At 43.1% G+C, this 17395-nt stretch overlaps 1 protein-coding gene across 2 annotated transcripts; it reads left to right on the top strand.

Moving 5' to 3' along the window:
- The first annotated feature begins 14244 nt into the window (after positions 1-14244).
- LOC122133748 (galactose-specific lectin nattectin-like) lies at positions 14245-16799 on the top strand. Of its 2 annotated transcripts, XM_042710487.1 has the most exons (8): positions 14245-14338; positions 14425-14481; positions 14677-14754; positions 15227-15274; positions 15710-15795; positions 15961-16083; positions 16244-16355; positions 16664-16799. In XM_042710487.1, exons 1-8 carry the CDS (start codon positions 14284-14286, stop codon positions 16723-16725), a joined length of 621 nt encoding a protein of 206 aa, XP_042566421.1. In that variant the 5' UTR covers positions 14245-14283; the 3' UTR covers positions 16726-16799. The 2 variants fall into 2 exon arrangements, 1 of the variants encoding a protein (XP_042566421.1); XR_006152967.1 differs by lacking the exons at positions 14245-14338; positions 14425-14481 and adding an exon at positions 14518-14556.
- Positions 16800-17395: the final 596 nt, after the last annotated feature.

The following is a 17395-nucleotide window of genomic DNA, read 5'->3' as shown; positions in this document are numbered from 1 at the left end:
TACTCACTCAACAGCCCGACGTGCACGAATACACCTGTACAAATGCAAATGAAATTTCCACTCAAAATGCTGACAAAAGTTTGTAAACGATTTCCAACGCAGCCTCCATTGGTATTATTAACATGGAATGACAATATATAGTTTAGGCACGAAGAAAATAAAAGGAAATTGCAAAACACCTGGGAATAAATACATTGATTAGAATATATATATAAAGTTCTATGTGCTCGCTATACACTATACATACACTATTGGAGCCGTTAATCACTCGTGCAATGCATGTCCGCGAATATGCTTAATAGTATTTTTCAGGTACTGCCGAACTCTCGTTCTGTTTTGAGCAATAGTAATCGCGTTGATAGACAGATCGAGCGTGTCTTCTTGTCTGATCAAGACGCAACTGCGATGTGCGCGAACTATATCCCACCCAATTATCAACCTGCAGACTCCTGATTTCATCATTTGGCGGTAATTGTGGTACTTTTTGGAGACAGAAAACGGAGTGTGGTAAGTTATTTCTATTAAACTCAACTTGTTTTCTATCTAAAAAATATATACATAAAATATATACAAAGTGTACCTAGATGCAGTGTTGGTGAAGGTACTTTGCAAGTGTAACTTTTAAAACTAAGCCTACATTCAGCCTGGCAGTAATTTGAACAAACTACATTTCTATCCCTGAAGATATATAGTTAGATAGATGAATAGTTCTTTAAATATTGTTTTGTTTTCAGTTTGATGATGAAGAGAGTAGGCATTGCAGCCTTCTTTCAAAAGAAGATAAGGAGGGAGGATGAGGGAGAAAGGTGAGTGGTTGGCTATATTGGCTAATCACTACATTGCCAATTGGCTATATTCCTAAATAAAGAGTAAATGAAAGATAAGGGCTTCAATTTTTCCTACAGGCCTAATTTCTCTCTTTCTCTCTCATAACATTGAAGTAGTGCTAGGCCAGGAGGGTCAGGAGAGGCCCAGAGACAGGTCCAGGTACAGGCCCAGGTACAGGCCCAGGTACAGGGAGGAGAAGGAGAGCTGATGAGAGAGGAGCTAGGAGTAGCAGCTGGACAGCAGGCAGGAAGGCGAGCACCAGACCTGAGACTGAGCTGTTGAAAATGGAATGGAATTAAATGGAATTAAATGGACTAAGATTGTATTCTTTTTTAGGAAGTCAAAGGAAAAGACCGGGGGGCATAGGGCCAGTGGGTTCGACCCAGTGTGGCTTAAAACCCATTCCTGGCTGCGCCACACTGACCTGGGCATGACCTGTGCAGTTTGCACAAAGCACAGCACCAGTGTTGGATGGGTAAGGTAGCCCAGCAAGGCATATAGGCTGGATGCTCTTGTCAGCCATATGAAGTCCACAGTCCACAGGCAAGCAGTGGCAAAAGAAAAAGTGCTTGCAGGTAATCAGGAATTTCAGAGCAACATAATACTTTATAATAACATAATATATAACAACTGAATATGATGTCTGAAACAAATAATGTTATTTTTTATCTAGGAAGAACACTGGAGAAAGCCATGGCTCCCCAGGTGGACACGGAGCACAAAGCCTTGGAGGGCTGTTTTAAAATTATGTATGATTGTTTAAAACATAAGCGGCCCCACCACACAAATTATGAGCCACTCCTTCAGCTCTGCAGGAGGCTGGGATGCACCTTTTTTGATGGACTGAAAGTAAGTTGGCAATGTTTAAATAATTTAAATTGCTGTTTTACAACAATCTGTTACAAGTTATTAAGAGTAATAATTATAATTAATTTACTTGAAGGCTGGCTCCAACACCACCTACACCAGCAGCCACATCATCGATGAGATGCTGGAGCTGATCGGCAAGATGCTTGACCACCAGTTGGTGACAGAGGTGTCAAAGTCCCCAGCCTGGGGCATAATGGTTGACGAGACAACAGACATCTCTGTCACCAAACAGTTGGGTCTTGTCGTGAGGCAAGTAAAATGTTCCAATATGATCTAAATGACTCATGCTGCAGCTGGAAACTGAGAGTGACAGTGTTACTTTATTTTTCTCCAGCTACCTAGGTCCAGATCAGACTGGAGCTGTGGTGGTCAAGACAAAAGTGTTGAACGTCTGCAAAGTGAAGGCTGGAGACGCAGAAACCCTAACTGAAACCATCCTGACCATCCTGACCAGCCAAAAGAAGCTCCCCATGGCAGCGTTTTCATCCTTTGCCAGCGATGGAGCATCTGTGATGATCGGTGCGTTTTTATTATTATTATTTTTTAACTTTATACCAGTTTTAACATAATTTACTTAAAAATGTATCTTCATGTGTATCCCATAGGCAAAAAGTCTGGAGTGGGGAAGCGGCTCACAGATATGTTCCCGGGCTTGATAACGGTCCACTGTGTGTGCCACCGGCTCAACCTCGCCCTGCTGACTGCATCAGTCAGACCAAAGGGGTCCCCTACCTTACTAAATATGCCAGGACCTTAGGAACCATCTTCTGGTTTTACCATGGCTCCAGTAACAGAACTGGCAGCCTCCAGGAGATGGAGAGGGTTTTTGATCTCCCACAAATAAAACTGCAGGTTCGATGAACTGCCATAATAAATGAATGTAATAAATACAAATAAATATTTGTGATATCTTTATATAATCGAGCAATTGTGTATGCAAAAGACGTGTTACCTTCTCTTTTCAGGGAGGCAATCAGACACGGTGGGAGAGCAGCAAGGAGGCAACGGATGTTGTCCGCCGGATCCTGCCAGCTCTGTTGGCAGACCTGTCCCGGCAGGCCAGGCAGGAGCCCACAGCTGAGGGGCTCTACAACTTTGCCAAACATGAGTTCTTCCCTCCAGCCCTTTGTCTGATGCAGGTACAGTAAGAGAGTGACTTATTTCTAGACTGTTTATTGTACTTTTCTAATAATAACTGTCTTTACAATTAAGGTTGTGCATGAAAAGCTGCACAGACAGTTCCAGATATTTCAGAGAAGGAACCTTTTCTTTTCTCAAGTGGATCAGGAGGTATGTAGTTGTCCACAACAAAATAAAAAAATAGTATACGTGTTGATAGAACGATGCCTGTTGTCTGGGACATTATTGTGTTATAACTGTATTATAGGTTGTAGTAGGTAGTAGTACATTGACTTTACCAACGTTAAATGCAATTATTGTAAGTCGCTTTTTATAAAAACCATCAGCTAAATAACTGTAATGTAAATGGCTGTAATGTAGGTGACAGCGCTGAAGGCGTCCCTGGTCCTACTGAAGGATAAGAACCTCATTAGGGACAGGTGGGATGCATGGATGACCTCCGACACCGGGCTGAAGGCACTCCATGCAGAAATCCCAGCCTACTTCAAGGCTGATGTCTGGGAGAGGTTCAAGAGATCGGTAGGATTATATATATATGATAGTTAGTATGATAGTTAGTTGATTCATTTTACATGATTTATTTTAATACTAGGTGATGGAACCATTCCTCATCATGCTGGTTGAAAACATCAACAACCGCTTCCCCAGCACCAGTGCCCTGAAAAGCATTGATGTTTTTACACCGAGTAAAGTTGTGGCAAACCCTGCTCCAAACTTTGGTGTAAAAGAGATGCAGGCTCTGGCAAAGCAGATCCCCAGACTGGAGGAGTCTGTTCTACTGCAAGAGTGGGACACCTTCACGGAGAGGGTCAAGATCCCAGACCTAAGGGTCAGTGACGATGTGCAGTACATTTAATTATTACTAATATTCTTCATACTAAAATTGTAATTATCTATTGTTTTTATGCGCTTGCAGTCTAAATCCCTGGAGGAGGTTCTCCTTTGGCTGGTGTCTCCTGAGGCCTCTGACATTTATCCCTCCCTGAGCTTGGCAGCCGCTGTTGCCCTCACTGCACCTGTCCAGACTGCAGATGTAGAGCGGTTGTTCTCTGCCCTCAAGCTGGTGAATAGAAATAACTTGATGTGTAATCAGCTATAGAGTATATGCCACATCCCAAAACGTTAAAGGGTTGTTGATATGATTTGATTATACCACTCCATTACGTTTTCAACAGGTGAAAACACCACTGAGGAACCGCCTCAAGGACGACCACCTTGATGTGTGCTGCAGGGTGGCCATCGACGGACCAGACGCCGATGAGATTGACTACCATGGCCTTGTCAGATCCTTCTACCAAGTGGCCAACAAAAAGCGGAGGGTGAAATGTTCACAAGCTGGATGTGACCTCTGCAACTGACTGCCTCCCATTAGCTTAGTTTGTATAATAAAAATGAATAGTAATAGATAAACTTGAATTTCAGAATTTGTGTGTTCCATTTCTTTGTGTGTTCCATTTCTGACATATATATGTAAAGAGGTAAACCCTGATAATCTTTGAATCATACATGGGGCTTGGACTATTGTCAATCTATTAGCCTATCTATTTTAATGTAAAGTGTCCAAAAATCCAAATCCAAAATGATTTCCTCAAGCATAGCCTCCATTATTTATTTTTAAAAAAAATAAAAAATACATAGATGTCTGCTAATTACGGTGACTTGGCAAAACAGGCCGTAAAATTAATTTCAACATGAGTAAACAATTACCGACCAGAACGGTAGATATTTAATTGTTAGAGGTTTACTGAACGAAATACCAGTAACGCTGATTAATGTGTATGGCTCTAACTTCGATGACCCAGGCTTCTTCCAAGCCCTCTTTAGGGTAATACCCAATCTCTCTGGGTCTAAGGTGATTATAGCAGACATCCCAACCTGCAAAAAGTCATTTCAGGGAGGTATCCCGAACCGAACCCCCCCCCCCCGAAAAAAAAAAAACGATTTACATGCACGCCTTCATGTAGGCCTAGGCCTATTTCCCTGCGCTCCCTAACAAGTCGTGGTCCCTAAAAGATATAAAAGCATAATATCATTCTATAGGCTATAGCCCTATGCAATTCTTTGTTAATTATGTTTAAATATGTAGATTACTTTTACTATTTATATGCTGCTTATACTATTTATGTTAACTGCTTTTATTTTTATTCCATTGCAACTTTAAACAGGTCTAAGGAGTTTGTTGTTTTCATGTAGCCCTGGCAACTAGCCGGCCTGAATAATATGCACATGAAATGAAACTTGTTGAACTCACCTCAACATGTCTTTTACAGTCATTTAACCCATCATGGGCAATGCTGAAATCACTGTTACAGATTGTACAGCGAGCAAGACTGTCATTGTGATTTACTTTTCTAAGACAGGGGTACACCTTTGTATAGTCTGTTATAAAAATGTGTCTTATATTTCCGTTTTTTGGGGTACTCTTCCTCTGCCATGGTGCTCCTGTTCCTAGATACACTGAACTGATTAATTCGGTTCGGGAGAAGAGATAAAAGCCCGCCCACACTGAAAATTGATTGGTTGACTTACTGAAACAGGCCAATCAGGATGCTTCATGAGGCACACACTCACACTGCCAAACACACGCACAGTCTCTAGGTCCCTCTCCCCATAGACATCAATATATGTCTATGCCTCTCCCTCTCTGTCGTGCGCGCGCTACACAGATGCTTAGCACGTCTGTCTCGCGTGCGCGGTCTTGCTCGCTCGCTCTAGATTTTAAGTAATTTGCGGGCATCAGGGAGTCGCTATCAATATGCGGGAGACTCCCGGAACTTCCGGGAGACTTGGGATGTCTGTTATAGGGGGTGATTTTTAACTGTGTAATGGACCCATTGACAGACAGACAACAACCACAGTTATATAAATCCAAAAGTAGCTTGACTCTTAACAGCTTAATGCAGGGCTACAACCTTGTAGATGTCTGGCGATTGCTTAATCCCTCAAAAAAAGACTTCTCATTTTTCTCATCAGTACACAAAACTTATTCAAGGATAGATTATTTTCTTTTAGATTCCACCTTACTCTCCACTGTCTCTGGCTCTCGTTATCACAACATTGTTATATCCGATCATTCCCCTGTTTCAGTAGATCTTCAACTTAACTCAGAGAAGGGGAACTACAGCTGGCGGCTAAATAATTCTCTTTTAAAGGATCAGGGTTTCTGCAAATACATTACTGAGAAAATTTCAATGTACATTAAAACAAATGACAGTGGTGATGTTAAAGACTCCACTCTATGGGAAGCCCTGAAGGCGGTTATTAGGGTGGACATAATATCATATGAGACAGCTGAAAGAAAGCGTACAAGAAGTAAGTTAGTGGAAATACAAAACAGTCTCACAAATCTAGAAAACAGTTACAAGATTGCCCCCGACGCTGAATTGCTAAACAGGATTGTGGCTCTAAGATATGAGTATAATGACCTGCTTTCAAAAGATGTTATCAAGTTACTGACACACATGAGACAGAAACACTTTGAACTGGGGGAGAAACCACACAATTTACTTGCCAGGCAACTAAGACAAATGCAGTCCTCCAGGGCTATATTTCAAATTAAAACTAGCTCAGGTCGTATACTAACTAATCCCAAAATGATAAATGACAGATTCAGGGAATTCTACTCACAAGTGTATAGGTCACAAGGCAATGTAGACAAAGAAAAATTAAAAGAGTTTTTTTGCTAGACTGCAGTTGCCACAGCTTACTGAGGAGGCCATCAGTGCACTAGATGCTGACCTTAACTTAAAAGAACTCAATGAAGCTATTTCATCGTTTCCAAGCAACAAGGCCGCAGGGCCGGATGGCTTCAGCATGGATTTCTTTAAAAAATTTAGGGAGGAGCTAACACCCTTGCTCTTGCGTATGTTTAACCACTCTAAGGAAGCTACAGTACTTCCACCCACATTATATAACGCCAGCATCACTGTTATCCCAAAACCTGGTCGTGATCCCCTATTAGCTTAGCTAAAAAAAAAAAAAAAAAATCTCTGATTGAAAGGGTAAACACGTAGTAAATGTGGGTTTTTGAGGTAAAGATTATCGTGCTGAATGTTCTGTATGCAGTGATACTGGACTGATGGAAGCGCATTTGACTATTCCAATTGGGCTGCATGGGAGCCCAATAACCATGGTGGAAATGAACACTGCATTAGCACCAACTTCCAAGGTACTTCAACGCACTTGTGACTATTATCAGCTCAGAATATAGTCTGTTTGTCCATTTTCTGGACTCCATCTCTGTCCATCTCTAATCATCTCTCAAAAGCATTATCCTTTCAGTGTTCTATATAGGCCTGCATACATTGTGGTTTGTACAACGTAGCCATTCTATGCTCTTCGCTATGCATTATGAATTACTAAAGATACTCTAGCAAAATGTTTACAGTTTGGAATCTCGGTTGATCTGTGTTTAATAGAAACTGTTGTCTTCTCCTCCAGGTGGTGGCATTTGGAATGATGTTCCCTGCCACAGTATTTTCCAGTTTGTGTGTGCCAAGTAGTAAAGCATCTGGTGTGGAGTTTACAGTCTCTCTGTGATTTTAGAATTTCATTCTTTCCTTCCTTCTAAAACAGAATACAAAAAGAAGCAGAAGTGATTTTAGACATCAGTCATGGGTTGCTCATGATTGTAAGATCTGAATGTCTAACTGCACTGGGGGAAGGCCAGTGTTTATCACCTGTGCAGTCATTGCCCTTGTGTGCTCCATACACCCCTGTGACTGTAGCCAGCCCAGACCATCAGGTGCTGATGTAACTCTTCTTTCTTCTTTTTTCAGTTTAAACTTTCACTGTCCCATAACTAATCAATAAATGCATCATCAAAAAGCAACCTCTGGATTTGGTGTTTTTCCATACAGTTATTCACACAGAATGAATCACATCAGATGATGATATTTATATTGTGTATTGTTTTAAACCCCGGACACACATACACACACACACACACAGACCAAACACACATACACACACACACAGGACAGTGATCATAAAAGACTGGCCTGTGATGTTTGAGCTCTGAGATAAGGGCCCGACAGGCAAGGAGAGGAAGAGGGGGGGCAGAGCATGAGAGAGCAGAGGGCATAATGGCTGCTAACTTGCGCTGGGGGAAACGTCTGCTGCTGCTTAATGGAGAGGGATAGAGCGATGAGAGAGAGGACAGGGCACACAGATCATGTCAAACTCGGCTGCATCGCACGTTCACACACACCAGGACAACTGAAATAGATAAACATAGGCCTGTGATGAGATTACACCTCAGGTCACAGCCTGAAGTGCGTAGGTGTGTGATGGTTGGACATTTCTTTTCCTTTCTAGGTTTTTGTCCTGCTACTGCAGATGGACTCGTTTGTGAGTTGCTGTTGTTTGTGAGGTGCTGAGGATCCAGTGGAGTGTCCGAAAGTGAGACCTCGCGATCTTCTATGCCCTGCTACCCTGGCCGACGCTCTGATTCTGGTGCCTTTGCTGTTTTTCTGCTGATGGAGAGCAAGTATGAGTGCAGTCATCGTGGAGACGAACAGACCAACTCTGAGGCTGGAGATGGTGTGTTTTCTGGAAAATTCTGGCTCCAACCTGTTTCAGGGGAACTTGAATCTGTGTCTAGATGGAAAACAGTTCTGGAGTGGCATAACAGGTGTCAGTAGGAAATGCATGCATGTGTGTGTGTGTGTGTGTGTGTGTGTGTGTGTGCATATGGGTGCGCTTCTAAATCAGAGTAAGGTCTGTGTGTATGCAGTTCCTGGCGACCTTAAAATGAAGGCTTACTCAGACCAGTCGTTAAGTGGCAAGCACTCTCAAACTATTTCAGCGTGGCCTGTCTGTATGCAGCGTTTGTTGCCACATACAGATTTTCCGTAGATTTCTTTCCGTCTGGCTTATTCCCTTTAAGTGGCATGGTTTGTCAGTGGAAAGGGTCAAAAGCAGTGTTGCCTCCCGCCTCTGTGGCGCTTAGTCGACTAATGGGTCGACTGATCTAAACTACCAGCCCACCCTGTGCCACTGCTAGGGTACGCAGTATGCGTATTTGGCATACAGGTGGGCCACTACTGAACGTGCCTATTGATGGGAAGTAGAAGACAGAGATAACAGCGGTGAGATGATTGGAGATGGACAGAGATGGAGTCCAGAAAATGGACGAACAGACTATTCTGAGCTGATAATGCTGACAAGTGCGTTGAACAGGGGAGGCTTGTCTCTCCCATTGACTCCCATGTTAAATCCATTTTTTTCACAAAACAGAGCTCTCAATGCATTCTCTATGGCTTCCGGGAGGGCTCGCCCCTCCATGTCGTGTCATAAGTAATGGACGTAAAAGCCTATACGAACGTCATACAGCTTCGACAGAGGCATATTCTGTCAAGATGGCTCCTGTTCAGTGCAACAACTCGATTCGCTCTTTGACAGAAACTGATGAAGATAAATTTACATTTACATTTACATTTAGTCATTTAGCAGACGCTTTTGTCCAAAGCGACGTACAAGGGAGAGAACAGTCAAGCTAAGAGCAATAAAAAGCATGGTGTAACAATAAATACTACTTTACATGAGAATTAGAAAACAACGACCTAGAAAAAAGGAAAAAGAAGTGCAGGAATGTAACTGCTGAAGTGCAAGTTAAGCGCTAGTCAGGTGCCAGTTAGGAAGGGAGGTGCTCTCTGAAAAGTTGGGTCTTCAAAAGCTTCTTGAAGGTAGAGAGGGACGCCCCTGCTCTGGTAGTACTAGGCAGTTCGTTCCACCAACGTGGAACTACAAATGAGAATAGTCTGGATTGCCGTGCTTGCACAGACGGCAGTGCCAAACGACTCTCACTAGACGAGCGCAGCGTCCTGGGTGTAACATTTGCCCTTACAAGAGCATTTAGGTAGGTGGGAGCAGAACCAGCAAGCACTATGTAGGCAAGCATAAGTGACTTGAACTTAATGCGAGCAGCTACTGGCAGCCAGTGGAGCTCAATGAGTAGCGGGGTATCATGTGCCCTTTTCGGTTGGTTGAACACCAGACGCGCCGCCGCGTTCTGGATCATCTGTAGTGGTTTCACCACGCAAGCCGGCAGGCGCGTTAGGAGGGCGTTGCAGTAGTCAAGGCGGGAACTCACCAAGGTTTGCACCAGCAGCTGGGTGGCATACTGGGTTAGGTACGGCCTGATTTTGCGGATGTTGTATAGCGCAAAGCGGCACGACCTGGAGACAGAGGCGATGTGGGCCGTGAAGGTCAGTTGGTCATCAATAATGACCCCGAGGTTTCTTGCTGTTTTGGATGGAACAAGAGATAAGGAGTCAATATTGATGCTGATGTTGTGGTGGATGACCTGTTTGGCTGGGAAGACCATCAGTTCCGTTTTGGCCAGGTTCAGCTGAAGGTGTTGATTTTTCATCCATGTGGATATATCAGCGAGACAGTCCGAGATCCGCGCCGAGACCGTGGTGTCCTCAGGAGGGAAAGACAGAAACAGTTGAGTATCATCGGCATAACAGTGGTAAGAAAAACCATGCGAGCGGATGATAGGGCCCAACGAGGTGGTGTAAATGGCAAAGAGAAGTGGTCCCATCACCGAGCCTTGGGGCACCCCAGTGGTGAGGCGGTGAGGTACAGACAGCTGACCTTGCCATGACACGTTGAACGAGCGCCCAGTGAGGTAGGATGCACTAACACTGAATAATTTTTTATGTGATGACTTATTTTGCTTTTGTAAGCCAATACTTTCAAGATCAGTCAATAAATATTGTTGGTTTTGACTTATGTTACCCCTTCTTTATGTTGTTACTGGACATATCATGTGTCCTGTTAAGCTATGTTACATCATACAACATTTGAGACACGTGGATAATGAAAAAGTGGGATAATTTAATGTGGAGCCACATCATGTTTGCTTATGAAGGCTCCTGGATGCAACTTTCTTCCATAGCTTTCCACCTGTAACTTGCTACTCTAGCTATGTAGCAAGAGGGGACATATTACTGTTGTGTGCTGCCAATAGTGGACAAAAAGGTATTGCTGTATGAGCTAATCAGCTAACTTAATGTGCCTACTGAATGGGTCGCCTTAATCATTATCAAAAAAATTGCCCCCCCCCTGATAATTTTTTCAGGAGCCGCCACTGGCGTTGAAGTACCTATGAAGTTGATGCTAATGCAGTGTTCATTTCCATAGTTATTGGGCTCCCATGCAGACCAATTGGAACAGTCAAATGCGCATCCATCAGTCCAGGACCATATCAAACCCTGGATCAGAAAGCTATTCCATGTTTCTCCCAGACACTCCAGAGTTCCAGTACATGGTGTATCGAGATCTTTCTCAGGTGCTAATTAAAGTCTCTTCACCCCGCCCCGGGCACCCGCACTCTCTTGGCAGCACCTAACGTCTTTAATGCAAGTAAGTGGTATGTATAGCATTCCCTTTAGGAGCAATTAATCACGACCTTCACCAAATTACAACACAGATGATCATCAGATGCCAAGCAAGATTATTCCAAATAGTGCTCACAAGCACCGGCAGCAAGTCACAGAGTTGGCTTGACTCTACCTTCAGCTGAAAACCAAGACAAATCACTGAGTAGGTGGTTTGAGGCAAAAGCTTTTCAGTTCCATCCCGTAATAAAATCAGGGCACGGCGAGTAAATGAGAAGGCGCAGTGACAAAGACAATATTTATTTTTCTTCCCCTTCTGGTAATCAGAGGCTATTGTCACACACGGAGAAATCATCTATACCTGACACAGAGGCTTCCGCAAATATTTTCCTATTCACTTTTTTAGCAGGGAAAGCATCTGTAGTAGCTTTAGATTTCAGGGAATTTACTGACAGCTCTGGACACCCATGCAATTTGAGTTGAATCCCGTAGTTTCCCATTTTGTACTTCAACCGCTGTTTCCTACTGTAGCAGCCATTGAATGAGCCAGGTTCTTTCAAAATGCTTCTTGATTAAGACTATGCAGAAATGTGCATTTGTATTTGAACATTTCCTTTCTAGTCTCTTTTCACACCTTCCCTTGGTCATCCTCTAATCCAGGGGTTTTCAACCGGGGGTCCGCGGCCCCCTGGTGGTCCGCGACAGCATTGCAGAGGGTCCGCGACATGAGCCTAAATTGATCATTTATTTTTTATAAATTCGCTTTGATATTTCAACACATTTCCAGATTACTCTTGAATATCGTGAAAAATGTGTCTAACATAATATAAAGGAGATTCACGCTGACAGAATGTAGCCTTGCACCCATCCTGTGCTTTGCTAATGTTAATGCATTGCGTCCCTAACGTCACGCCATACGCATATTATTCATAACATACAGTCTTGCGCGTGAAGTTGACAAGCATCTGCAGTTAAGCATAGCCTACGTGTACTTTTGAGGTTTGGTCGAAAAAGTAATACTTTTGGTGAACGACTGAAGTTATCTACTGTCCTTAGCTAACATTTCGTTCTAACGTCGAGTTAGCTGGTCAGAAGCACCAATGGATCGGTTTTTAGTGAGGAGAGTGACAGAGAGATAAGCTACCACGATAGAGGGACAAGGACAGGCCTCCAACAAAACTACGCCTTCACAGGATACAGGGAAACAAAGTAAAAAAAAAAGAAAAAGAAAATACAATGAGGAATACATCAAATACGGATTTGCAGTGACGACAGACAGAGCAGGAGAGGAGGTACCAATGTGTTTCGTGTGTTCAACATTACTGTCAACTGAAGCCATAAAGCCATCGAAACTATTGCGGCATATGGAGACGCATCACGTTTTCTTAAATGCCAAGCCTATTGAGTACATGCAACAGATGTTGCGTGATTTTCATATGACTTAAGTTCTGGATAAGTTGCCAGACAGAATTTCCAGAGCTTGCTGCAAAAGCAATGAGGTGTATTTTGCCCTTTCAAACTACCTACCTGTGTGAGAGCGGGTTTTCTACACTGGCATTCTTGAAGAATTAGTACAGGGCAAGGCTTGAACCAGAGAATGATATGAGACTGCTTTTTACCATTTCGCCAAGAATAGACAGGCTTTGTGGACTTCACCATGCCCAGATATTACACTGACAGGTCTCCCCTCTCTCCACACACACAAACACACGCATGCACGGACACAGGCGCAGGCACGCACACACACACGCGCGCGCGCAGGTACATCAGTGGGCCGCAGATTACTTTCTAGTCAGGTGGTCCCTGGGACAAAACTAGTTGAAAACCCCTGCTCTAATCTTTCACCCTTTCGCAAGGTGTATGTGTGTGAGAGCGAGAGAGATTATGTCTGCTTTTTCCAGCCTTGGATCTGTTGCTCCCTCACAAAGCTGTGTCTATGGTATAAGTTACATGCACTTACATTTTTCTTGTTGGATTTACTTAGTTGTAATTTGGACATTAATGCACATGAATGTGTGAAATCAACACAGCATTTCTCTTGTAAGCCTTTTAGACACAACTCCAATGAATTTCAATGGAATTGTCACAGTTAGATGAAAGATGCCATAGATGTCTTTATTTCATCTACAATACTAGCGTTATGTTATGCAGGATTGATATGCAGGTGTATAACCACCATAATCTTACTCAGTAATGTATTGTTAATATTGCTATCACAGAAATTACATCAAAATCTTACAATGTAATTGCTTTTAGACATTGGGCTTCCTAAATAACTCGGGCTATACTGAGAAGCATGCATTAGTGGTCATCCATTACGTAATGGAACCAATGAGATTTTGAGCGTCATCTAAACCTAATATGTTCATGGGGGCAACAATTCAGTTAGCTTGCAAATCTGAAAATCTGGTCACTGAGTAAATAGTCTCTTTCACAAATAAAATCAGTAACAATGTCAGATTAACAATTCGTAATCGATAAAGAAATGCCATTCACATCTAGCAAAATCACAGCAAAGTTCCGCGTGACTTCATTCCGACATGAAACAGCATTTGACGAAATAATGAACGCGAACCTCCGCGAGATGAGAAACAGGCAACACATGCCAGCAAAGATTTCTAGTATAGTGACTAATATAGACCAATAATTCATGGCACAGTCATAGTTAGAGTAGGCTAAGTGAATGCTTTTAGCATTAAAGTTCAAATCAGAGTCTCGTCGTTTCGGATAACCTACAAAACATAATGACATATCCAATACACATTTCAGGCAACAACACAATGAATAAGAAACCTCTTAAGCGGTCATTGCCGGCAGAGGCCAAACATTCTTTGACTGAAAATGAAGCCGAATTGATGGTGATAAACAGCTGCTTTGAAAGTTAATAAGCGAAACCATGGCCTCATTAGGCTATGCTTCGCTGTTACGGCACACTCACACGGTTGCGCTGGATTAGGCTGCCTCACTAAACGATGCACACCTGTAACTCACATGACCCTAATTATAATTGAAACGAGAACGAGGGCGTCGTGCCTTTATAAGACTGCGTTAATGTTTCCGTGGAGTTATCCCTTCCGTTGTTGTTTATTGATTGGTAAACATGGCTTCTTTTGCAAAGGTAGCTGTGTGTTTCCTCATTGCGTGTGTCTGTAATGGTAAGTTTTCTCCTCGTTTCTGTTAGTTGCATTTTGTCTTGAAATCCTGTCTGAAATAGTCACTCGTTTTGTTTTCTTTTGAACAGCATTCTGTTTTCAGAAGAGAGATGTGAACTTTAAGGCCTCTGCAGTTGACCGCCAAGGTGATGATGTGGTTGTTGTCACCACAACACCCGATCCCCACAACCAGACAACTTCTGCACAAACTGAAGTTACTGGTAGGGTGTTTCTTTTTAGTTTTTGTGTGTGTGGTTTTCTGCCAGTTTGTTTTCTGTATAAAATGTGTAAGTCTGTCCCTTGGCTTCTCTCTGGCCCCCTCACTCATGTGGAATCCCAAGATGGCGCAAGTGAAGATGCTGTGGTTTCCACCCCAACACCAAATCCCCCAAACCAAACTACATCTGCTGGAGCTACTGGTAAGGGCATAGCTACATTTCTGATTTTCAGACCTTTTAAATGGCTGCCACCCCAACTCCTGAAGTCCAGACTGAATCTGCCCAAACTGGAACTACTGGTAAGGGAGTTATGATTATACAAGGAACCACTTGGATGGTTCAAACTGTTTGCTCTTAAAAATGAATTCACAAGGATTCTGATGCAGAGCAAGGGTCTAGGAACTTTGAGTGTTGTGGTTTGGCATGGTCACTTGTTAATGTTTAAAAATGTAGCCTGGCAGGTCTCCAACAAATCTAGACCTGTAGTCACAAATGTCTGTTTGGTTGAAGTTAATGGATGTTTTCTTCTTTTTGGTTGTAGAGGATGTTGTGAATTGGCTAAGAATGCATGAATATAAGGCAACAGTCAACATGCTTTGAGAAGTATTTTATCATGGGGAAAAAAAAGTGTCACACTGACCATGGTGTCTCTCTCTCTCTCTCCATCCTCCAGAGGCCACGACTGATGGTGAAACTGAGGAGCAGCTGTCTGATTCTTCAGGTGGGTTGGCCTAAAATCACCTGTTGCCTGGATCAAAACTTTGTTACATATAGTATCGTAAGGTCTGTTGGAGTTATTGTGATGACACTTCCAGAAGGCTCAACTGTGATGTCTGGCATCCCAGACCCACCCCCTCCATATTCATGATGGGTTAGAACACCTGCCACTTCCAGAGACAACAACAGATACACCAAGATTATCTCTGTTTTAGTTCAGGTTCATTCACGACCCCAAGTAGTCTACTAGCGTCTCAGCAACAACCACTGGCTCGCCCCTTTCAGCAGCCTCAGACAGCTCCTTTGAGTGACCATCCTCGTGTGCTTACCAACCTTGTTGCCCCGCTTCCTCTACCAGTTCAGCATACTTTATCTTCTCTACTTTAGAGAGAATATACTATCATTGGATCTGGCTTACTTTTCTGTTTTCTGCTGAAAGAGGCCCCATGTGAACAGGGATGGACCCGTCATGCACATCGTTGCTTTAGGTTTTTCTCCACCAGCCTACCTTGGTCTGAGGCAGAGGTGAGTAATGGAATATTACTGATTTAAAGTGCCAACTTGATGAGCATGAATGAACATTGTGTGGATTGATTTAACAATCTGCCACAGCTCTTAATTTCAGTTCAATTTAATGAAATGTTTCTTTTGCCTTTCTGATCATGATCTTAATTCTCTGTTTACCTTCAGGGGTACTGTGTGAAAAACGGAGGGCATCTTGCATCCATCCACAACATTAAGGAAGCACGTCTTGTGGGGGAGTTGTCAGGGAACCGTGACTGGGCTTGGATTGGGGGCGGGGGATCCTCTGAGGTAACTTATTGCAGTCTGTCTGATGTCATGTACAGTAGATGGTGGATTGTTGTCTACCGACTTTTACAGTGTCTTTTAAAAATCTCTGATTGAAAGGGTAAACACGTAGTTAATGTGGGTTTTTGAGGTAAAGATTAACGTGCTTTTGTTCTGTATGCAGGGTTTTGTATGGTACTGGACTGATGGAAGTGCATTTGACTATTCCAATTGGCATGCATGGGAGCCCAATAACCATGGTGGAAATGAACACTGCATCAGCACCAACTACAATGGTACTTCAACGCACTTGTCACCATTATCAGCTCAGAATATAGTCTGTTTGGAGATGGAGTCCCGAAAATGGACAATCATCTCTCAAAAGCATTAACCTTTCAGTGTTCTATCTAGGCCTGTATACATTGTGGTTTGTACAACGTAGCCATTCTATGCTCTTCGCTATACATTAGGAATTACTAAACCTACTCTGGCAAAATGGCTACCACTTGTCAAAGACTTTACTTTTTTTTTCTGTAATCTAACGTGTTGATGTGGTTTACAGTTTGGGATCTGTGTTTGACTGAACTATTGTCTTCTCCTCCAGCTGGTGGCGTTTGGAATGATTCTCCCTGCCACAGTCGTTTCTCGTTTGTGTGTGCCAAGTAGTAAAGCATCTCGTGTGGAGTTTACAGACTTTCACTGTCACATAACTAATCAATAAACGCATCATTAAAAAGCAACCTCTGGATTTGGTGTTTTTCCATATGTAACAGTGAAGATTTGGTTTCTTCCACTTGCATCCTTTTTGTGCTATTTTATCATACTGAGCATGTGCATATGTCATGCTGTTGGGGAAATAGTGACCTCTAGGGGATATGCATGTTGAACTGAGTGGCTCTCCTCAGAGTTCGGAGGATTACAGAGTCTAGCTGACATAGGCCAGAGTGCTTTGCCGCCTTTTTCGGCCCGTGAGCTCCAGGACAGACAGCGTGATGCTGCCCTTGCCCGTGTCATTTTCATGTTGGGCGGAAACGACGGCCTTCCAGGCGTGAGCGGGCACAGGAGAACTGGAGCACACTGAAACTTTTAAAGCAGTGGGAGAAGTTGTCTTTAATAGAAGAAGAAATCTTATTCAGAGTGTCTAAAGATCTAGCTACTGGTAAGAGATTTCAGTACGTTGCGCCTCAGTCTCTACGGTCAGATGTCTTGCGAGGCTGCCATGAAGATGCTGGTCACCAGGGTCAGCTTCGAACAATGCACCTGGTCAAACAGAGGTTTTACTGGGCAAACATGGAGCGTGATGTGGCCCACCCATGTGAAGTGCTGCACCAGGTGT

The sequence above is a fragment of the Clupea harengus genome, chromosome 18 (assembly GCF_900700415.2).
Source record: "Clupea harengus chromosome 18, Ch_v2.0.2, whole genome shotgun sequence".
In the NCBI taxonomy this organism is placed as follows: domain Eukaryota; kingdom Metazoa; phylum Chordata; class Actinopteri; order Clupeiformes; family Clupeidae; genus Clupea; species Clupea harengus.
Note: the sequence above shows the minus strand (reverse complement) of the source record. Positions and strands in the feature narration are given on the sequence as shown.